Source organism: Nycticebus coucang, chromosome 14 (assembly GCF_027406575.1).
Source record: "Nycticebus coucang isolate mNycCou1 chromosome 14, mNycCou1.pri, whole genome shotgun sequence".
Taxonomy (NCBI): domain Eukaryota; kingdom Metazoa; phylum Chordata; class Mammalia; order Primates; family Lorisidae; genus Nycticebus; species Nycticebus coucang.
In genome coordinates, this window is record NC_069793.1 from 6,948,278 (window position 1) to 6,971,761 (window position 23,484).

General features: G+C 51.3%; 1 protein-coding gene across 1 annotated transcript in view; it reads right to left on the minus strand.

Moving 5' to 3' along the window:
• Nucleotides 1-23,484, minus strand: part of SHANK2 (SH3 and multiple ankyrin repeat domains 2) — a 577,367-nt gene that overhangs the window by 484,765 nt on the left and 69,118 nt on the right. Inside the window, exon 3 of the mRNA XM_053561191.1 lies at nt 10,745-10,963. Coding sequence (XP_053417166.1) covers nt 10,745-10,951 — 207 coding nt within the window. The 5' untranslated portion in view covers nt 10,952-10,963. The remainder of the gene's footprint in view (nt 1-10,744; nt 10,964-23,484) is intronic.

Sequence of the window (23,484 nt, forward strand, 5' to 3'; positions counted from 1 at the left end):
ACCAGCAAGAAGGGCTGGACACAGCGCGGTGGCAACTGCACACAGGTGACAGTGCCCTCGAGCGCCGTGGAAAACTTCTGAGAGGAGGGAGTCTGCCCTGACCATCCTGAGGAAGATGACAGAGGGGGCAGGGAGTGACTGGCTCAGCTGGGGGTTGGAAGGCAAAACAACATGGGTGGGTGTGGATTGTCCCTGGCTGGGGGGACAGAGCTCAGGGAGGTTCCTGCGTTCTGCTTGGACAACAGAGTGAAAAGTCCGCAGAACTGAGAGGGTGAAATCACCTGACAACTGGGGAGTGGGGTGGCAGCACGTGGCCCACATGTGGCCAGGACTACTACTCAGCAGTAAAAAGGAAGGTGGTTCCGATGACGGTCACCACGTGCGTGAACGTCAAAACCATTAGGCTGAGTGAAAGCAGCCAGACACGAAGGCTGCACACTCCACCCCACTCTGCTGGTAGGAACTGCCTGTAGCGGGCCGGCCTGCGGAAAGGAGGCTGGTGAGACAGGGGCAGCATTCACTAACTGCACGCTGGTGGGGGCTTCTCAGCAGCACGGAAACAGCCCAACTCTGGATGATGTGATGGTGGCACAACTCAGCAAATTTACTAGAAACCGCTGTATTATATTCTTCAAAGAAACAAATCTTACGATTTGTACATTATAACTCAATAAAGCTTGTTGTGTGTGTTTTGGTTTTGTTTTTTTAAAAAAAGTCACTACTACCTGAGAGAAAAAGTTAACAGCAGAGCCGCACAGGATGGACTCGGAGAGAAGGGAGGGGCCGTGGCGTCAGCTTTGCACGACATGAGTTAAGGAGCGGCTGAGCTTCCAACTGAGGCGTCAAGAGACAGATGAGGTTTGGCCCCCAGAGGGGCGTCACAGCAGAGATGTGGCCAAGGACACCATTCAAACAGAAGTGGTGACAGACAAGAGAGTCCTAGGTGTAGGAGGAGGAGAAAGAGGGCTGGGCCACCTGCGGCAGAGGGTCAGGAAGCGTCCCCAAGCCACAAGGTGAATGATGAGAGGGATTAAGCAGGGGACAGCAGGGAACCCGGGGAAAGGCAGTGGCTGGAACACAGGCTGAGGCTCAGGCAGGGTGGCACCTGCGGGCGCTGGGCCTCTGGCCGTGAGGAGCCAGAACCAGCCACACTGAGTGTTCTCGGCCTGCCCGGAGCCTCCCTGCTGTTCACTTAGCCGCCTACCTAGATGTGGCAGAGATCAGGGCCAAAGGTAAACCCAACCACAACCAGCCTTCTACCTGGACAACCCCATCCTGGGGAGTAGTCAAGGAAAAACCTTCCTGAAATGGAATTAAGAGGCTGCCACGTACAATCCACAGCCACCCAAGCTGCCAATTTTCTAGCAGTGTGGACTCCCATAACTCCTGGGAGAAGATAACTCCGCTCTCGCCTCCCGAGGGGCCAAGAGTAATGAATTAGACACAGTACGGCAGAGCGTTCCCCCAGAGCTTTGGAAGGTGACCAACCATCCTGCACCAGCCTTCCAGAGCTTGCTCGCTCGCGCGCGCGCTATCTCTCTCTCTCTCTCTCTCTCTCTCTCTCTCTCTCTCGATGGCTGGCTGCCCACTGGTCTTTGTGGAAGGGGGTGGGGGAGTCAGCAGCAGGGGTTTGACTCAGGGATGGGAGAAGAAAGAGCTCGAAATCTGCCAAAAAAGACGGAATCCTCCCAATACTCAAATGCACAGGAAGCCTCAAATATAAAAAGCAGACATGACAATAATATGTCTGTGACGTAGAAAAAGGGAATTGAAAACGTGGAGGAGGAGGACATAAGACCTTCTGCTCTTGGGAGTCCAGAGAAGGGCCAAGGTCACTTCAGAGTCCAGCATATCTGAGAGGCTGTGTGGCTCAGTTGGGGGGTGTCTCCGTCAGCTGGGGTGGGGGCAGGGGCGGGGCAGGCACAGGAAGAAAGGACAGAGGCCCCCCAGCCCCAATGTGGCCAATCAGGGGCTGCTGCTGCAGGATGGGGAGAATCTGAGAGAGAGAGAGCGAGAGAGCGTGAGGGGAAGGGAGGACGGATAATAAATAAAACAGGGAATGAAATGTCTGTGCGGGGGTCAGGATAGCAGCTGAAATGCTTTTTCCTCAATGAAATATCTAACTTGAAGATGCATTTATTTAATAATGGAAGCATTAATTAAAGCCTGAAAGGGGACGCTCATCCTCCTGAAGCCTATGCCAGGAGGAGGGCCAGGCCACTGCACCTGCCAGCCTGCCCCAACAGGTCATGGGGATTGACACTTGGCTGACAGCCTCCGCTGAGCTACCCGGTGCCAACCCCAGGAGAGATGGGCGTGCGGGAGCGATGTCACACACAGCCAAGGAGCCTCCCAAGAGGGCACAGTTCCACTGTGATTTTTTTCTCCAGGCTTCTCACGACACGCCATTCAGAGTGCGTTAAAACCCTGCTGCTATGTGACTGAAGGTCAGCCTTTCTCCCTCTCCTCCAGAAACATAAATAACAGAACTCGGTACAGTCTGTATTGATTTGGGCACATGCCACTTTTTTAAAAGGCCAAGTCACACATCGGGCACCAGTGTGCAACCACCATCCCCCGCATGACCTGGTGAGCCCACCTGCACGCCCGAGTATGCCTAAAGGCTGTGGGGCTGCAGGAGACCCTCACTCAAAGGCTTAGAGCTTCGATCCCACCAGAGAGAACAGCCACTCAGCAAGATGCGGCAGCCCGGACTCAGCAGGAACAGAGGAGGGGCAGCCCCAGGAGTTCCGCTGGCACCGTCCCTGGCAGGCGGGCCCTGGGGCCAAACTGCCAACCTCACCCACCACTCCTGCGCTGCTCCTCTGGGCAGGATTCCAGGAACTGCCCTGTGTCCCCAGCTACACAGAGGACGCAACCCCACAAGGGACTTCACGTGGGAACAATGTCCACTTTGTCGCTGAGAGCTCATACCCGTGGGATTTCTGGGCTCAGCCTCCAGGGCCTTTGGTTGTCTTGAACAAAGTGAAGAGAAGTGGCCTTCAGAAGGCTCCAGAAGCAGTCGTGCTCCTGAGAGCAGAGACTAACCCTCCAAAAGGAACTCACAACTTCTTTCACAGAGATCATCGTGACCCTAGGCCTGTGCTGCTATGTCAATGCAACCACACAGCAGCTGCTGTGGCCACACCGAGCTGTCCTTGTGACCCAGCCAACTACAGGCACTGTCCCTAACTTCCCGGCACCCTTGGCCCAGCTGCCGATGGGCATCTGGATGGTTCAGATGGCCTTTCTCTCCTTGTGGCCAGGGGGCCTCCCACGTGTGAGCAGGTGAGCAAAAGGGCTTTTACCAGGGAGAAAGATGACAGGACGGACATTTTGTGGGCACCCGCCATGTACCTAACACTGGGACAGACACCAGCTTATAGCAGCTCACTTCATAGGTGGGGACTGTCCTCCCAACAGATGGAAACCTGACTCAGGGACCTTAGATCTCCACCCAAAGACCCTCGGTGAATAGTCGGGGACCTGACTCTGACACCCCAGATGGCCCAGTGCCATCTCCCATGTGGCACTGCCCTCTGGCACCTTCTGTGTTGAGTTCAGCCTGCAGATGGTAGGCTGCCAGGTAGGCAGCAGGAACCGTACCCCGGGGCTGCCAGTAGCTTTGCCGTCCAGTCTTTCTTGTTCCCACCTATAAACAGGATTCACTGTAAATGCACCCTGTGACCAGGAGGGCATGGTGGGGTTGGGGGGGTTCCTGTGGGGCTCAGGTCTGTCTCTCCATCCAGCCACGGGTCATCTGCCATGTCTCCTTTGAGCTGAAGATACACGCCCTTTGCACGGGTGTGTTGTACTATGACAGACATAACCACAGATGCCACCTGCCTCACGCTGCCACGAGAACCCAGGAAACGCCTGACAGAGACCCTGACACAGCGTCTGGCACCTGGCAATGTTGAGAGAGGTCTCAGCAGTTAGGCGATGCTGGCGTCTCCGTGTGGGGAACGTGTCCGCAGGGACATTGCACCCAACATAAGCCACTTCGACTTCCCAGTTGGGACCACTAGGCCTGGGGTCGGGAACCCAGCATTTCCCCAGGGCTCCACTGCCCCTCCCTCCGTTACCAATAAACAGTACCAGGAAATAAAGAAGATGGAATTGTTAAATCCCCACAGCGTGAAGAAGGGTCAAACTGCCATTGAGAGGCTGCTGCTGAGAGATGCAGCATCCAGGGGCAAGGACAGTTGGGCCACGGAACCCAAAAATCTAAAAGCCCACCCGAAAAAATGTCCAAAGCAGAAAATGTGCATGCCCCAAGCCAGAAGCATCTCTTTCACTTATGGAGAAACAGACTCTGGTGGGAAACTCCCAGCTGTGCCCTCATTCCGTGAAACAGCACCAAGGAGGGATAAGGATCCAGGCCCCCAAATCTGGATAGATGAAAAGAGGGGGGTCCTTCTCTCTTCCTTTCAGATGAGGCAGGGATGGGGAGACAGGAGGGAACAGCCGGGGCTGGCCGTCTGGGAGCCTCTCTGGCAGGGCTCATGGCTGATGGGGCAGGCTCGAGGGGCTCAGTGTCTCCCCACAAGCATGAGACAAGTTCCCTGATCGGGGAAGGTGAATCCCGGTGCAGAGCATTTGAGAAGACTTCAGAAGAGAAAGGGAGCCCAGGCCTTCCAAATCCACTTGGTGCTCCCCAGTTCTGAGCCTTTTCATCTAAAAAAAGGTAAACAGATCACCCAATCTAGACTTGCAGGGGGAAAGCCACTCTCCCATGTCAGAATGAACAGAAAGACCAAGCTGCTAAACATTAACAGGAACGCACGGGGGGAAACACAGCATGAAAATAATGAAGGCACAGCACAGAAAAAGAAATGATGGGAGAAAGGAAGGCGGCATGCGAAAATCAGACCAGCTTCTGATCTGGGAGAGAATGCACCACGATGAGAAGAAGAAAGTTCTCCAAAAGAATGCTTCATGCTACGGAGCAGAATAACGAGACACGAAACCGGCTCGGCGCCTGTAGCACAGTGGTTACAGCGCTGGCCACCTGCACCAAGGGCAGCTAAACAACAATGACAACTGCAACAACAACAAAATAGCTGGCATTTTGGTGGATGCCTGTAGTCCCAGGTACTTGGGAGGCTGAGGCAAGAGAATCACTTACGCCCAAGAGATTGAGACTGCGGTGAGCTGTGATGCCACGGCACTTTACCGAGGGCGACATAATGAGACTCTGTCTAAAAAAAAAAAGACACAAACCCTACCAACCAAACATATAGAAAGAATACTTTTCAAAAAAGAAGTATGTAGGGTTATGAAAACAAATGCAAAGTCAAAATACTACAGTAAATTAGGAATTATAAGAAACAGCATAGATCCAACTAAAAATGCAACAGACAAAGGCTCAAGAAAAGAGAAAACAAGAAGGAAAATGCTGAGCCATTATTAATAAGCAGAAAGGGAAAGCAATGAGAGAAAAAGTAACAGATACGGAAAAGGAAAACCCAACAAGAGAATAATTATTATACTACCCAAAAAGCAACATAATACAAGAAAAAGTCCTTAAACCAAAAGATAAACAGAACCTGCAGATCAGAAGCTTTTCTAGGAAACAACATCAAGAATGAGGGCGGCATTGTGGCTCAAAGGAGTAGGGTGCTGGCCCCATATACCAGAGGTGGTGGCTTCAAACCTGGCCCTGACCAAAAAAAACTGCAAAATCAAGAATGACCGACACTTCTTGGTTTAGCAAATTGAAGCCAATTCTTCAGGGATCTAATCCCTATCCCCAATCATCTACTAGATGAGAAAGATATTAATAAATCAGGTGGCGTCAGATGTATCCAAAGCAATGTTCCAGCCAAGACGACAATAAAACAGCACCCCACAGACCAGGAGCAGAAGGGGAATTATGACTCAAAAATACGATACAGAACAAAAGAGCATTCAAGCAGAAGGGGAAAACATCAACATTTTCCAAATACAATGAATCCTTGTTATTCATGGATTCCGTATCTAGGGATTGCTTACCTGCTAAAATTTACGTGTAACCCCCAAATCAATACTTTACACCCTTTTGTGATCATTTACAGACATGCACAGAAAAGAAAAAAATTGAGGTCCTCAATGCACACGCCCCACAGGAGGTGGGAGGGTGAAAGGCCCGGCTCTGCCTTTTTGTCTTGACTCATGTAATGTCCACAAGTGTCCTTATTACAATCTATTTAGTGACATCTTTATCGTGTCTTTTGTGCTTTTTGTTGGTCATCTCACCATTTAATGTGGTCCCTGGTGAAGTGCTCAGGTGCTCCAGGGCATTCCTAAAAGCAAAAAGGCCGAGCAGAGCTTCAAGAAAACACGAGCGTTAGAGAAGACGTGTTCAGACCCAAGTCAATGTTAATAAATCAACGATCTATGCTCACTACGGTGTCCTAAAACAGAAACACATAAAACAAGAGTATGCATTGTCTGGCTGTCAAAAGTGTGAGCAGAGGGCTACCCAGCCGAACCCGGAGCTCCCCCCAGGAGCAACGGCTCAGTCGTCTCCGAGTTTGTGGTGACTTTATTGAACATGAATACAGCAAATAATGAGAACTGACCACACATTCACTGAGGAAGCTCTGCCCTCAGGAGCTCTCCCTTAAAAAGACACTGAACGTTTAACTCTACCCAATAAAGGGACAAAACAAAATAAGGAACAACAAAAAGAAAAGGCCATTGCAGAGGCTGGCAACAGGCATTGCCCTCAGAAGATAGACTGAGCAACTCCAGTGCCCTGAAGGCACCATGGATGTCGAATGTGATCAACAGTGACTGCCTGCAAAGAGTTCCCTGCCCACCAAGAATCAGGAGGTGGGGGAGGGACACATGTTCATGTGTGTTCATGCAACTAGCTACTCCTTCACCAAGCTGCTGCCCTTCCCCTCCTGGGCTCAGAGCTAAACTGCCTCTCCAGCCTCTCTGTGCGCAGGTGCCGCATCCTAGGGAAGCCGGGAGGATGCCAAGTTCTCTCTCTTCCCTCCCTCATCCTCCAGGCAGATACGGAGGACTCTGTGCAGGACTCCAGAGCCCTGGGGAATGGCATGGGGCTCCTACAAGTGGAAGTAGCCTGGGTCCCTGAATGTCTGCATGGATCAGAACTTCCCATCTCTTTATCCTGCCAGCCCTGGTGTACTGACAAGACAGAAAGCAATAAAACACCTATGCACCAAGTACATGAAGTCAGGAGGTCTGTTTATTACAGCAATTGGCCTAGTTTATCCTGCATGATACAGGAAGAAAGCACGGTGGGGGAAACACTGCATTGAAAAATGGAAACCAATCCCGGCCTTCCAGTGCTTCATAATCTTTTAACTTTACAGATGTACTTGGACGCAGTCTCTCCTGTGGCAAAAAACAAAAACCCAAAAACTAAAGTTTCAGCATTTCCTTTGCTGCCTTTTTCTCCTTTTATATTGAAATAAACTAGCGCTGATGATGTTCATTTATTGACAGTGCCCTGAGCCCGCGATCGCCGTGCCTTTCTGCCTGCACATACATCCTCTGTGATCCAGAGTCCCCTGGAGAGGCCTGTCAGTAGGCCGTGCACCCAGTGCTGGTAATGACCACTGCTTCTGCGATGGCTTTTGTAGTTCCCTGCAGTCCTTAGATTCTTTCAGACATTTGTAACGTGTGTAAAAGATGTTAAATGACAAGAAGAAAGAAGACCCAAGACCACAACTATCCTCCTGAAAAGCCTCTCTGGGCTACCAGGGTGGCCCTGTGGCCTGTGAGGATCAGTTCAGGAGCAGGTCACCGCAAGCTTTCCCTAGAAGCTGAAGCCACCTGGCTGAACTCATTCCCAGAGGACAAGCATCAGGATCACCCCCTCCTCAGCCTAGAGAGAACAAGAAGGCGGGCCAAGCAGAGGGTCCCTGCTGGGCCGAGCGCTGCCCACACTAGGGGCAGGGGAGACAGAGACTAAGCCCACAGAGGTGCCAAGTGACAGAGATCTGTTAGCACCTCCACAACACCAGGGGATGAGACTCTAGGTGGGCACAAAGTGAGGCTCCAGGACACTGGCTGACAGGCAGAGCCATGGTCTGCCCTTCTCTATCAGAGCCCAGGCCAGGGGACTTTGCGAAGAGGCAGGTAGAGGTGCTGGGCCTGCCAATGAGAACGCCTGGAAGGCTTGTTACCCAGCTCACTGCAGCAGGCAGACGATAAAGGCCTGCTCCTTCCTCTGCACTCTAAGAACACCCTTCACAGAAACCCCATTGCAGTGCGTGGGGCTGGGGCTGAGACACCAGGTGGTCAGGCAGTGACGCAACAGTCACCTGATCCAGAGAAACAGTAGAATTCCCCACCACTGGGAATTCAGGGTTCTCACTGTGCCTGGCCATGATCTGGGACCCACCACAGGACCCACCAGACCCCAGAGAGCTGCTCTGGGATCACTCACTGAGATTCAGGATTCTCTCTGTGCCTGGCTGTGATCTGGGACCCACCATGGGACCCACCAGCCCCCAGAGAGCTGCTCTGTGATCACTCACTGGGGATTCAGGGTTCTCACTGTACCTTGCCGTGATCTGGGACCTACCAGCCCCCAGAGAGCTGCTCTGGGATCACTCCTTGGGATTCAGGGTTCTCACTGTGCCTGGCTGTGATCTGGGACCCTGCTCTGGAATCATTCACTCTTCTGCATGCCCTGGACTCTGCCAGACACTCAGGATGCTGGACCTGACACCATGGGAAGCTAAAACCCAGCCTGCCCCAACCTGGCTCCCACCTTGCAACTGTCCCCCTCCACGCACCTGTCCCTCACCATGCACCTGCTCCCATGGTGAACTTAACCCTGCCTCGCACCTGCCTCCACTCCACACCTGCCTCCAAGCTGCCATTTCCCAAAGGAGCCAGGCACGACCCACTGTCAGAGGCACAGGCTCCCTCACCCCCTGCCCTCCTCACAGTGGAAGCCCCCTAATCTTTCCAGGCCACCTGGGGGAAGACACGCTGGCCCCTGTGCCCACTGCCCACAGGGACTTGCAGGTGCTCTTCAGCCCCAAAGCCACCATCTTTCTCGGTCTATGATGCTGGGACAGGAATGTCCATGTCTACATCCCCAGTGCCTGGGATAAAAGAGATGCTAAATACTGCTTTGTCAAATTTAACATGAATTAACTGGGAAGACGCAAATGCCATGTAGGACACACCAGAAGACAGAATAAGCCCTCAGACCCTGCCCTGTTAGTTACAGTGAAAGTCAAACTCATTTCCAAATCCGCAGAGGCTGGTACACCTCCCACCTAACTTCAGTCTGCCCCACACCTCAGGGTCCCCCCACCACCATAGATTCCAGCCAGGGTCTCACCCCCACCTCAGGTTCCACCTGCCACCTCATCTGTGGTCCTACCTAGAGCCCCACCTTCTAGCTCACCTGGAGCCCTGATTACCTCATCTCTGGTCCCACCTCCACCTCCTACCTTACCTGGAGCCCTGCCCACCACTTCATCTCTGGTCCCACCCCCACCTCCTACCTTACCTGGAGCCCTGCCCACCACCTCATCTCTGGTCCCACCCTCACCTTGGGTCTCACCTACGTCACCCTGGGCCCTGCCCACCTTGGGTCTCGCCCTCTAACCACCACCATCACCACATTCTGGCTGGGGGCTGCTTTTTACACACTCTCCCTCCACAGCTGGGTCACCTGCAGTCCCACAGAGACCACTGCCCATCGTCCCCACCCTGTCTTGCCTTCTTCACTCATCACCTTCCCCACTTCACAGAATGGTCCCAGTCACTCTGTGTTGGCCTTTCCCTCCCATCCCCCTCTCAACAGATGCTGAGCAAGCAAAGGCCGAGGGGGACATGCCCCAGCCTCGTGCCCCCGGCCTTAAGAAGTACCCGATGCCCCCAGACCTGCAAAGCCCTAGCGAGGAGCATTCCAGGACTGCCCTGAAATTTAGCCCTTTCATGGGAACTGGTCAGAAGAGAGAGAGAGATTGGATTTGGAAGCACTCATCTCTGCCTTGAGCAGTTTCCGATTTCATCAGAAAGATCTGACGGCCTCTCAGAAGAAGAAAAGGGACTGATAAGGAGTCACGTGCTCAGGGAGTCGTGTGTCTGGATGGACAAGGTGGTGTGGCTGGACAGTGCTCACCCCATGTCCACACCATCCATCTGGAGTCACCTGTGCAGCAGGAACCCCTCCTGACCTGGCCTCTGTCCCTACCTAGCCCCCAGGGTCCAACCTCCCAGCAGAGGCAAACCCACCACCAGCCACCCCCTGGTTCAGGAAAGTGAACCACAGAGACACACCAGGGTGACACTGAGCCCAGGGCTAGAGGGCACTCAGACAGGGCCTGCAGCACAGAAGTGGGGGAGCACAGACCACCGGAGCTCCACAGGACTGAGCTCGGGCAGTGGGAAGAGGCAGGGCTGCAAGTCCTCTGGCCAGTATGGCCAGTACACCCACCACCCTGGCCCCTCTGCAAGGCTCTGACACTCTCCTTTGAGTCTCTCGCCCTGGCCTCAGGCCTGGCATGTGGCAGGTGCTCAATGGATGTCTGTGGATCGAAGTGGGAACCGGAAGGATATGACACATGGCTGGTGGCAGGCAGGGAAGAGGGCTGGGGAGGGGACAGGGCAGAAGTCCGGCGTGAAGGAGGAGCACAGAGCTCCTGGAGCAGTTGGAAGTGCATATGGGGGAGCACCGCAGGTGTGCTGTGGCAACTGAGCTACAAGCAGCACCACCCAGAGTGAACCAAGGGCAGGAGACAGCAGCGTGGAGCGCGTGGCTCACCGTCTGCTGCAGGTCCTGGATGACCACGCGGATCACCAGAGTGTTGCCCTGGCTCTCCTCCATCCTGAGGCCGCCCGGCTTCTCGGCGGTGGCCCGGATTGTGTCGTAGATGGTCTCTTCTTTGGAGCTGTCTGACTCTGACCCCATGGAATAGTCGGAGAAACTCTGAGCCATCTCGTCCTCGCTGGACGTGGGGCTGCGAGGCATGGCGGCCTCTGTCTGCAGGGAGGGAGAGGGGAGAAAACAGACAACAGGGAACGTGAAAACTCAGGAACACGCAGGGTGCGGTGCAGACTGTAAGCATGCACTTATTTCCATAGTCTATGTTTATCGGGGTGACAGTCGGCCAAGGGCCTCCTGTGTGAGTTCATATAGGTCCCTGGAGACAGCGGTGAGTTGGCACCGCCCGCTTCTCCCCGGGACCTGGGCCAAGGTGGCCGCAGCCAGGACCTGGGGAGACCCTTTGAGCTCTGGCCTCTGCCCTATGAAACCCAGCATTTAAAAGGCGCCCACACTAACTGTGGGGATGACCACAGCCCACAAGAATTAACCAAAGGGCTGCTGGGCTGTTCGAAACTTCCCAGGATGGAAAAAAAGGCTATCTTTTGTTTTCCTTTGAAGACAGAGCTGCAGGAGAGGAGGAAATACAGGCTTCGGGTCAGAACAGTGGCAAGTTCGTGCTATAATAACCCACTCCGCTTCAAACACACAGCAATGAGAGGGACCATGCAAAAATAGAACATAAGGCAGGCCAGGCTCAGAAATAAGTGAATCTCTGGGACCAAAAGTAGAGTGGAACCCAAAGTCGTGAGCGGGCTGCAGCTGGGAGACTCGAGGTTCCCATGAGGCAAGAGCAGGTGGGAATGCAGCTTCCTCAAGGTCAAGTGCAATTCAAGTTCTCCAGCAAGGACCTGGGGCGGGCTGCTCAAACCACCACAGACCAGGGCTTTCAAGTGAGCGTTAAGAGGACACAGAACTCTGGGGAGCAGGTTGCCTACTGTTCGGAGAGCCCGACTATGACACCCCACTTCTGTGGAGAAGGGGCCCACACAGACAAAAGTTGGCTCGCACCAGGGGTGCTGGGGACCTGGTGAAGTATGTGCCACGCCCAACCAGCAGTTCCACTTTTGCATAAATTCTACAAGAAAGATAGAAGCCATGTGCCCACGGAAAGATGTACAGACGGTTCCCTGCAAGAACCCTGCCATCCCAGCAAACAGGGTCTTCAGCTACTTAGGGACAGCCTGATCACATCAGTCTCTGCTTCCCACGAACTCCGTCACTGTGAGAATGAATGAACTCGAGCTACAAATGGGTGATCCCAAAAACATAATGCTGAGCAGAAGGAAAGCAATGTGCAGAATGATTCAAACATACTGATGATGCCATTTCCAGATAAAGGCTGCACGATTCTACAGGCTGTGTATGGACACATTCACCCACCTCTGCAGTGTGGACCCAGGAAGGACAAACACTCATCTCGGGAGAATGGTTCTCCCCCAGGAGGAAGGAAGGGCTGACCACACTGCTTGGAACCATCTACTTCCTTAAATCCGTTCCAGTAAATACGATAAAATGTCAAACTTTGATGAAGCTGGGGACACAGGGGTTGGTTATGTTCTTCTCTATGCTTTGGGGATAGAAATGTGTTGGAATCTTCCACGGTACAACAAGGTAGGGAGGATGGCTCCACCACCCCAAAAGGTGCCCTTCTGGCAGGAGAATGTTTTGAGCTGAAGCAAATGAGAAGCAGCGGGTGCAAGAAGAGCTCGCTGCCGTCCCCGCGGCCTCAAAGCAGGACACAAATTACACAGTGTCCCTCCCCTCTCTATCAGGAAGGACCGAAGTTCATCACCAAGGAACATTCTAGAACTTCACCTGTGACCCTCTGAAGAGATTTCTGAACAAAACCACCACTGTGCTTCACAAGAGAGAGACGCAGGCCCCTCCCTAAGGAATCGCCAGACCCCATCTCCGTTAGCACCAAGCAGATCCCACCAGTCCACAGAGGAGGGGCCCAGATTCTGTGACCACAGACACACATGCTGATTGTGGTGACCTGCCTGCCATCGCTCACACAAGGTTTCTACTGTCTGCTGATCTGGAAATCTCACGTGGAAACCCAGATTTCTGGCTTATCTCCACCCTCGGGAGAGCCTGGAGATGCCGGAGGCTGTCCCATGGCACCGAGGGCAGGGGCAAGCCATAGGGATCGCCCAGGCCGGCAGCCCTCACCAGGTGGGTCCTCAGGGAATGGCAGAGATTGAAGATCCCCTGCTCTCATCATTGGCATTCCCTTCCCAGCCGGGCTGTGAGCTGGAGCCATAAGGCCACAGATCGAGGCTCCCTTTCCATCTTCTCTTGGCCCCTCCTTTAGCCCAGCTAAGGGCACAGACACTGAGCTGATAAAACATCTCAAGCCACTAGCAATCACCAGGGAAATTTCTTTTTTAAAAAATAACAATTCCCTGGCTTGGCACCCGTAGCACAGTGATTATAGCACCAGCCACATACACCGAGGGTGGTGGGCTCAAACCCAGCCCGGGCCAGCTAAACAACAACAACTGCCACAAAAAAATAGCCCAGTGTTGTGGTGGGCGCCTGTAGTCCCAGCTACTTGGGAGGCTGAGGCAAGAGAATCGCTTAAACCCAAGAGTTTGAGGTTGCTGTGAGTTGTGACACTACAGCACTCTGCCGAGGGTGACATAGTGAAATCTGTCTCAAAAAAAAAAAAAAAAATTCCAAAGTTCACCCCAATGTAATTCTCAGTTAAAATCTCACAGCAGGTGAATATTCCCATATTTAATGGTCAAATGCCTTCATAATTTCAGCACAAAGTTTTCTGAATGATAGACATACAGAATCTGGTGAGGCTAGAGACAGGCGGTGGTACACAGGGCCCCTTTCAATTAGGCCCCAGCCTCAAGGCATTATCTAGTGAGTCATGCGTGTGTGCACGTGTGTGTGCGTGTGTGCGTCCACCATCTACATAAGTTAACACACATTGAGTGCCAAAACTGTGCCTGGTACACACTCAGCATGAAATACTTAAAATTGTCATCAGTTCCAGCTGCATCTCAGGGTCTCATGAAGCAGGTCTAGTTTACACCCTGGTTGCTCAGGGAAGTTACTTGGACAGCATTAAAAGAAAAAAATACCAATGCCAGAAATTCTGATTTAATTGAAATTCTGGGTTGAGGCGCCCGTATCAATATGGTCTTCCCAAAGCTTCCCAGTGATCAAGGTAACGGGTGCCCAGGTGGAGAGTCACAGCTCCAGATTAACCCTGAGCCCACCTAACTCTACAGGACACGGCAGCAACACGGAGGGACCCAGAGTGAATGACAACCAGCCCTCCCCCGCGGCAAGGGGGCCTTGTCCTGGACTGCTGAGGACAGAGTGAGAGGAGCAGCATTTGCCGCCGTGGTTGTGATGGGCACAGACAGCCAAGCTGGCTCCCGGTACTGGGCTTTGCTCTCTGTCTAGGCTTGCTTCTGCGCTAACAGGTGTAATGGTTCCAGATGGCTTTGCCTCCCCTCAAGAAGGGGTCTTTCTGGTCCCAGCACAGTCCAAGAGAAAGACTGAAGAGGGGACGTGGCGTCACACCCGAGAAGAGGTTGGTGTCTGATGAGGAGTGGCGGCCACCGGGTTTCTGGGCAGCAAAGCACGAGGCAGAGGACGTGGCCCCAAGCACACCCCACGGCCCCACAGTGCTTCCCACACAGGATGAGCACCAGTTCTTCTGCAGAGCCCACAACACCCCAGAAAGTGCACAGGCTTCAGGGCAGTGCAGCCCTGGCCCTGGCGCTGTTGTGGGACATGCCTCAGTGTAACCATCTCAGTGAGAGCTCCCAGCTGGGCACCTGGCACACAGCAGTCACGGCCTGGACCACGCCAACGCCGTCCCTGCCTGGGACAGATAACTTGGCTCATGATGGTCAGGAAGAGGCTCCCCAGGCCCCGAGCCCCCTGTTAGACACCCGAGTGGGCGCTAGATGAGAGCTCGCTGGACAGGATGCACACGAGAGCCAATGGGACACAGACACGGGGAGAGGCTGGCGACACGTACACCCCAAGTCAGGCAGGTGGCGCAGCATCTCAGCTCCAGCTGCTGCAGGTGCATGGGAGCACGTGCCCGGTGTTACCAGGCCTGCAGGCATTTCCGAGACAGTTCAGATTTGGGGCAAAACTACAAAATGTATTTTTGTAAATTCATTGTTAGAAATTCATTGTTTTTTGAGGATCACTTTATAGGCCACATACAACATGCCTACATCTGGACCTGAGTCCGGGAACAAATTGATAACAAATGTTGGGGGGCAGGCGCCACCCAGCCACCACAGACCTGCTCAGCCCTGAGCACACTTGCCCCGTCCCCCAGAGGTGGCTTTCAGGGCAATGGCCAAAGAGGCATGGCTGCCACAAAGCTCAGCGCAGAGGGCTACATCTGAGGAAGAACCAGGGTCACGTACAGAAGCAGGGTGAGCATAGAGGAGGAGGCTGGGTCGTGCCACCCTGGGTCTTTCCAGAACAGTCCCAGGAGCGTGAGACAGAGACCTGGCCAGGAGGATCTTGACCTTAATAAGGGGCTTGAATAACCCAATTAGCAGTTCTCCGGGAACAGCTGACACCTGATGCAGACACCTGGGAAAACATTTAATTATTAACTCCTGGGTAGGGCCTACAGGGTGAAATAGGCAGCCAGTTACATTTGCATTTCAGATAAATAAAAAGAAGTTTTACACAGGTCTGTCTCAAAGAATTGCACGGGACAGAGTTACACTAAAAACGATTTGCTTGGGCTTTTTCCATGACTTAGCAATTGTGAATTGGGCTACAATAAACATTCTGGTGCAAATATCTTTGTTATAATGTGATTTTTGGTCTTCTGGGTATATACCTAGTAGAGGAATTATAGGATTGAACGGCAGATCTATTTTTAGATCTCTAAGTGTTCTCCAAACATCTTTCCAAAAGGAATGTATTAATTTGCATTCCCACCAGCAGTGCAGAAGTGTTCCCTTTTCTCCACATCCACGCCAACATCTCTGGTCTTGGGATTTTGTGATATGGGCTAATCTTACTGGAGTTAGATGGTATCTCAAGGTAGTTTTGATTTGCATTTCTCTGATGATTAAGGATGATGAGCAATTTTTCATATGTCTGTAGGCCATGTGCCTGTCTTCTTCAAAGAAGTTTCTCTTCAAGTCCCTTGCCCAGCCTGCGATGGGATCACTTGTTCTTTTCTTGCTTATACGTTTGAGTTCTCTGTGGATTCTGGGATGGAGCTGGAACATATTCTTCTTAGTAAAGTATCTCAAGAATGGAAGAAAAAGTATCCAATGTACTCAGCCCTGCTAGGAAACTAATTTTTGGCTTTCATATGAAAGCTATAACCCAGTTATAACCTAAGAATATGGGGAATGGGGAGGGGGGGAAGATGGGCAGAGGGAGGGTGATAGGGAGGATTACACCTGTGGTGCATCTTACAAGGGTACATGTGAAACTTAGTAAATGTAGACTATAATTGTCTTAACACAATAACTAAGAAAATGCCAGGAAGGCTATGTTAACCAGTGTGATGAAAATGTGTCAAACTGTTTATAAAACCAATGAATGGTGCCCCATAATCACATTAATGTACACAGCTATGATTAAATATTAATAAAAAAATTTAAAAACAATTATTTGCTGTTCATCTGAAATTCAAAGTGAACTGGGCGCCCTGCCTTGTATCTGATACGGGGAGGAGAGGAGAGGGCTGAAAGTGGTTCTTTAGCCCCCTAAGGATGAGGATTTGGAGAGGCTCTGCCGAGAGGGAAGGAAAGCCAAGACCAAATCAGGATCCGGCTCCCCTAGGAAACATGGGCACCAGATCAGAGGCGGCAAGTTCACTCACCACCCTGGGCAGCCCTTTTCAGAACTACTAATCTCTGGGACAGGAAAAAGGCCATAAAAACCCAGGTCAGTAAAGTTCAATGACTCGGAGTCTGAGTTTCTCTCATCAGCCCCGGTGGAGGTGGCTATTAATACGGAGACAAGAAAATAACCACAATCAAAGCAATTTCAAGGAAGACTCAGTATTTTGCTACTCAAGGGCTCTGAGAAGACATAAAGTCTTAACCTGGCCCATTAGTCCTCTCGCGCCTGGACAGAAAAGCAGACAGACTTTCTTTTTTTTTTTTTTATTAAGTCTTTTACAGACTTTCCTGCTCTCACGGTCCTGCAGCCGCAGTGAAGACTCTGAGAGCTGCCAGAGTTGCCACTGGAGCAGAGTCATGTAATATAAACAAACAAAACCCTCAAGGCTGAGGCCGACTTTGTCAAGGTCAGAGTTGCAAAACCGTGTTACACGGGCTAACCTCTGGTTTGAAATGTTTGCTCTTCACCAGCCAATAAAAAGATTTACATTCAAGTGGAATCTCAGAGAGAGAGACCCCCATACATTAAGACACACAGGAAGGAAGATTTTGTGACCACACGTTTGTTTTGTGGGTTCAAATGTGTAACATTTGCTGGTCCTCAAAGCAGTGAGACCCCTGGAGTCTGCCTGGATGCTTTGTACAAGTATTTAAAGTCAAGGTCATGGCCACGGACAGCAGCCTCCACTGAAACCTGTGGAACTAGAACACAGTATCAGAGGAATTTAGGTTCTGTCACTGTTCAGAGATGACACAAACACATGGCTGAGAGCAAGGTCAAAGGGCAGGCTTTGGAGACAGGCCAGGTGTAAGGAAGGCCCAAGAAAGTCATCCCTTGCTTCTCAGTGTTTGTTTAACCTTTCTCCTTCCTGGGGCAGCACAACACATCAGCGGAGAAGGAATCAGAGCACACAAAGGCCCTGGTCAGGGCTGATGGTGGGTGCTCTGGAACTTTCTGTAAGAACAGACCTTCTGACTTGGCACTCCATATACCCGAGGGGCGTGCCTACCTCACCCAGGCTCCCAGCCACATGCTCAATGGCACCAGTCCCAACTCCACGGCGGTAACTGGTCTGGGAAGTCCAGGGATCAATGACACCATCCAGATGCCAGGATTCCTCAAGCACCACTTCTCCCAGGAAGCCTGGCCTAGAAGCCATCCCCACCAACCCCACTGCCAGAGAAGTGGCGTGTCCCACCTGCCCAAGCAGAGTGACTGTCTACGTGGCTGCATGGCAGTCCTGTACGTTAGGGCCGAGTCCTCTGCCAATGCAGACCCCACAGACCTGTGTGCCATTAGCCCCATACGGCCTGAATTGTGTCTACCGCCTCCAACTTCATATGTAAGAGTCCTAGCCCCCTGTGTCTCAGAGGTATCTGCCCTTTTTCTAGGATGAGTTCATGAACTTGTTAGACTTCATATGTCTACACAGAATACGTGTAAAACCACATACTGATATTTTGCACGTCTGAGTGGTAGAACTGTGATTTGTTCTATGTTCCAAAAAATATTAAGTGAGATTAAGTTTTCAGAAAACTGAACTTAAATGTTTCTATTTTATATAAATTATTTTGACTGAACATTACAACATCATTAATTTTTATTTGTATTTTGCCTTTGAATGAATAGATCATTTGCAATATTTTAGTAGACAGCATTTTTGGAAGCATGAAAAATGATTAGTGTTACATTTATTTTAATTTATACATTTATGAAAAATACATCCAAAATTTTGTATCCTTTGAACATATTAAATTTGTAATCATTTAGATTAGCAATGGAACACAGGGATTTTGCTGAATAGAAGGTAAGATGAAGACATTTTATGTAATACGTATCAATGAATAAGTGATGTTTATCTTTTATCCCTTTACCAAATGTTGCTGGGCCTTGACACAATACAATAGCTGGGTGTTTAATGCAACAGTTAAATTCCACTGACTCTGGCATATTGCAGCTTTCAGTCATGTGAAATGGTAACTTTTCTGCACTTTTTAAATTTTGTCATTATTAAGAGAGATCTGTGAAAATGGAAGACGAAAACACCCCTCAGAGCCCACTGGCTAGACCTACGACTATGAAGCGTATGGCTGCCGGCTTCCCCCTGGGCTCTTTCCCCAGCCCCCAGGTATCAGGGGACAACCAGCAGAGAGCTGGAGACTGTGACCGAGAGGCATGTGCTATTGGTGCTGGACCTGGAAAGCCACGCATGGCAGTGTTCAGAGCCCTCCACAGAGTGGGGAGCCAGGCACCCCGAGGACCCCAGAACCCAGGGGGCAGCAGCTGCCTTCTCCCTTCACCATGTGCTAAGTCACAGGGGAACTTTAGGGAACACAGGGTCCCAACATACACCCTGGGCTTCACAGTACCTGTGTGGGGGTGTAAATACCACAGACCTGGAGGCTGAAACGACAGAAATTGATTTGCTCACAGTTCTGGAGCCTGGAAGTCCAGGGTGAAGTTGCTGGGCAATTGGGTTCCCCGTGAGGCCTCCTCCTGCCCAGCAGATTTGTGTGTGGGGTTTACGAGGTTGATCGGCTCAGGTGGTTACAGGGGCTGAGAAGTCCCAAGACTGGCTGTCCACAAGCTGGAGACCCTGGGATACCAGTAGCTTGGCTCAGTCTGAGCCCTCGGAGCCAGGGAAGTCAACAATGGAACTGTCAAAGGCCAAAGACAGTCACACTGAGAGTGAGGGTGTCAACATATGAATTTGGAGGGGACGCAATTCAGTCCCTGACACCTGGGAAGACTCACCTCGGTCTTGAGAACCTCAGGCCACACCAACGCCCTGGGCTGGGAGGCCTCCTCTGGGCTGGCAGCAGTGGGGTAGCAGAACTACAGCTCACAGGCGCCAGAGGGTTAAAGCAGACCTCAGGCTTGACTGCTCAGCACCATCACAGGATACAGTGAATGCGTAACCAAAAGGGACACACAACTGTTAGGGTTCCCAACGTGACAAAGGATGCCCTTAAGACACAAGGCAGCAGTTGTCACCATTGTCCTCACCCCCAGATCCTGCCAGCTCACTCCCCAACTCACACAGGGAGAAGGGACACCCAAGAAAGGCTCTAGGGGCCAGAAGCACAGTGGCTCTGTGCTTCCTCATAGGGCTTTGTTGTGTAAAGTGAATACCTCTCGGAACACCTTCCCAATATTTCAAACAGCTTCCTCAGGCAAGGTTCTGAAGAACAGGATGACAGGCAGGACATATGCACCCCTTAACTCCTAACCACAGTGCCCCCCGAGAGAACCCACTATCTGCTGCCCTGGAATGCCTCATGATGTCACCAGGGCAGGTGCACGGTCCGACCCTACAGCGGAGCAGATGGCAAGCACACATAGCCCTCGCACCACCGCCTCCCAGGTCCCACAACCCTGGGCAGAGAAAACGCTATAAAAAATCCATGAGCACGGCAGACTCAGAATCCTCCCCAGACACTCCCGAGGGCTGTATTTCAAAGCACTCTGGCTCCAGGCTGAGCCAGCTGAGGGAGGCTGAGAAGTGAGCGTCTTGGCCGCCACCCAACTCTGCACAAGGTCGTCGCTGAACAGGGAGAAGTAGAGAGACTTATTTAATGGAGTGTGTTATAAATCTATTAAATTTATTTTTCAAGCCACTGGACTTTTGCAGACTTCATTAACAATAAAAGAAAAATCCTTCTCAACCCTCATGGGGGACAATGTAAAATGGAAGAAAGAGATTGATTCCAAACAAGTTTCCCCTTCTAGCTGGGACCATGGGCTGGAAGATACACCGGTGTCCAGCTGGCCTCCGAGCAGACATGGAAGGTGAGGTCCTGAGCACCTGCAGGACGCACTGGCCTCAGTATTCTCCCCATTTCAGGTGCCTGGGGTGGGAGCTCACCCTCCAGCCAGCACAGAAAGGCCCTTCCTTGACCAGCCAGGCAAACCCCCAGGGAAAGGCTCTTTCCCATCCACAGAGAAGGAGGGGTTTCCACTGCCACAATCTTTTTCTTTTTTCCTGAGATAGAATGCTGTGGCATCATAGCTAACAGCAAACTCATGGGCTCAGGTGATCCTCCTGCCTCAGCCTCCCGAGTAGCTGGGACTACAGGTGCCCACCATAACACCCAGCTAGTTTTTCTATTTTTTCCTGAGATGGGGTCTTGCTCTTACTCAAGCTGGTCTCAAATTCCTGAGCTCAAACAATTCCTCGGCCTCCCAGAGTGCTGGGATTACCACTGCCACAATCTTAACTTCTGCCCAAGGAGTTTACTATTCCAGAAAATGCTGAAATATTGCTCCTCTGACATGCCCAAGTGTGCCGGATGCAGAGTGCCCTTTCAAAATCCATGTCCACCCAGAACCTCAGCATGTGACCTTAACTGGAAACAGTAAGATGAGGGCACCCTGGAGTAGGGAGGGTCCTTGTCACCCATGAAGTGATAAGGGGCTTCATGAAAAGAGGAAAGGACACTCCATTTCTGTTGTTTTAAGCCACTAGTTTGTTTCCATCTGTTTCAGCAGCCACAGAAAACCAAAATGCCAAGGATTTACATTTAAGGGAGTAGCACCATTAAAAATTGTTCTTAACTTGGCCAGGTGCTGTGGCTCATGTCTTTAATCCTAGTATTCTAGGAGGCTGAGGCAGGTGGATTGCCTAAGCCCAAGAGTTCGAGACCAGCCTGAGCAAGAATGAGACCCTGTCTCTAAACACAGCCAGGCATTGTGGTGGGCACTCTACCCAGGGTGAGACTGAGACTCTGTCTCAAAAAAAAAAGAAAATTATATATATACATATTCTTAACTTATCTCTCCTTGGGTAATATGTACACTTGAAATCTCATCCCAATATCTTTTATGAATGAGCACACAGTCACGGCAACGATCACCACTGACATTTAAGCAAAGGCCCTTACAAGGTCTGCAACTGGAAATGGTCATTCACATAGGCTTTGAAGGGGGCAAGTGAGACTGAAAACCGGTGCTGGACCTCCCTAGGGGAGTGGCCTAGACACAGTGCCTGCGCCAGCGTTGTGTTCACTGACACCCCCCCGCCCCACGCCTGGAATTCTCCACCTTCACATGGTTTCTGGGGCACCCCCTCAGAGAAACCTTCCCCAACCACCTCTCCTAAGCCACAGAACTCACACGTGTGGACCACTGCCTCCTACCTGCACTTACACTGAAAGTTGTTTCCTTAAATGGGCGTTTTTGATCTTGCGTGTTGCCCTGGGAGAGCAGGGAGAAAAGCCACTGCCATGCCCGGGGCTTCCCCGGAACCCAGTCTAACTCGGGCGCCAGTCTGAAGAATGAGTAAACACACAGCCACAGGGGGCTAGAGACCGGGTGGGCATGTAACACAACTGAGGGAAGACAGCTCTCTTCAGAAACCCAGATGCTGATGCTGGGCCTCGGAGAGGCGCGGGAGGGGGCCAGGGCCGCCGTGGTGAGCCCATGGACACTGACCAGGGCACCGGAGGGGACCAGGGCCAACGTGGTGGTCCAGTGGATACTGACCAGGGCACAGGAGGGAACCAGGGCCGCCATGGTGGTCCCGCGGACACAGACCAGTGCATGGGAGGGAACCAGGGCCACCACGGTGGTCCCACAGACACTGGAGTCCATAAAGAGAGCAAGAGGAAGGTGACGAGAGAGTGAGAGGAAATGAGTCCAGGAGTCCCAGATTAACCTGGGGGACAAAGAAAGACCCAATCTCAAAACATAAATAAATAAATAAATAAAATAAAGATTTATACAATAAACCCTAAAGCAACCATTAGGATAACAAAAAATAAAGTCAACACAAGATTCAATGAAATCATAAAATGCTTCTATTAATCAAAAAGGAAGCTGCAGGAAGCCAGGAAGGAGAGAGAATGAAGACCAAATGGAACAAGCAGTGAGGAGACAGCCTGAAATCAAAGCACTACCCAGTTCTCACAGTACGTGTGGCAGAACTCTGAGCTCGCCATAAGAAATGCACCTTAAACAAACAACCCAATCCAAAAAGTGGGCAAAAGACTTAAATAGACATTCTCCAGATAAGAAGTACAGATGGCCAATAAGCACATGAGAACAGGTTCAACATCCGCAGGCCTTGGAGGAGCGGCGGCAGCAGACCACTCCATTCCCATCAGGACAGCAATAAATAAATGAATCACTCACGGTGGCTCAGGACTGTAATCCTAGCACTTTGAGAGGCCAAGGTAGGTAGATTGCTTGAGCTCAGGAATTCGAGGCCAGTCTGAGCAAGAGTGAGACCCCGACTCTATTAAAAATAGAAAAACTAGCCAGGCATTGTAGTGGGTGTCTGTAGTCCCAGCTACCAGGGAGGCCGAGGAAGAGGATTGCTTGGGCCCAAGAGTTTGACATTGCTGTGAGCTCTGATACCGGGGCACTCTACCAAGGGTGACAGAGTGAGGCTTTGCATCAAAAAAAAAAAAAAAATACAATAACAAACGGAAAGTACCACGGACTGGTGAGGATATAGAGAAACGAGAGCCTCTAGAAAAACTGAGAGCCACATTCTCATTGTGGTGAGAATGTAAAATGGTGTGGCTCCTGCATTTGGGGGTTCCCCAAAGGTTAAACAAAGAACAACATACTACCCAGCAATTCCGATCCCAGATAGAAATCTAAAAGAATGGAGAACAAGGGACTCACAGGTATATCCAATAATGTCCATGGCAACATTAGTCACAAAAGCCCAAAGGGAGAAACAACCAGCTCATCTGTCTACCAACGATGAACAGACAAAATGTGGTCCACCCATACAACAGAATACTATTCATTCATAAAAAGGAAGGAAATTCAGACGCATGCTACCATCATGAACAGACCTAGAAAATACACCA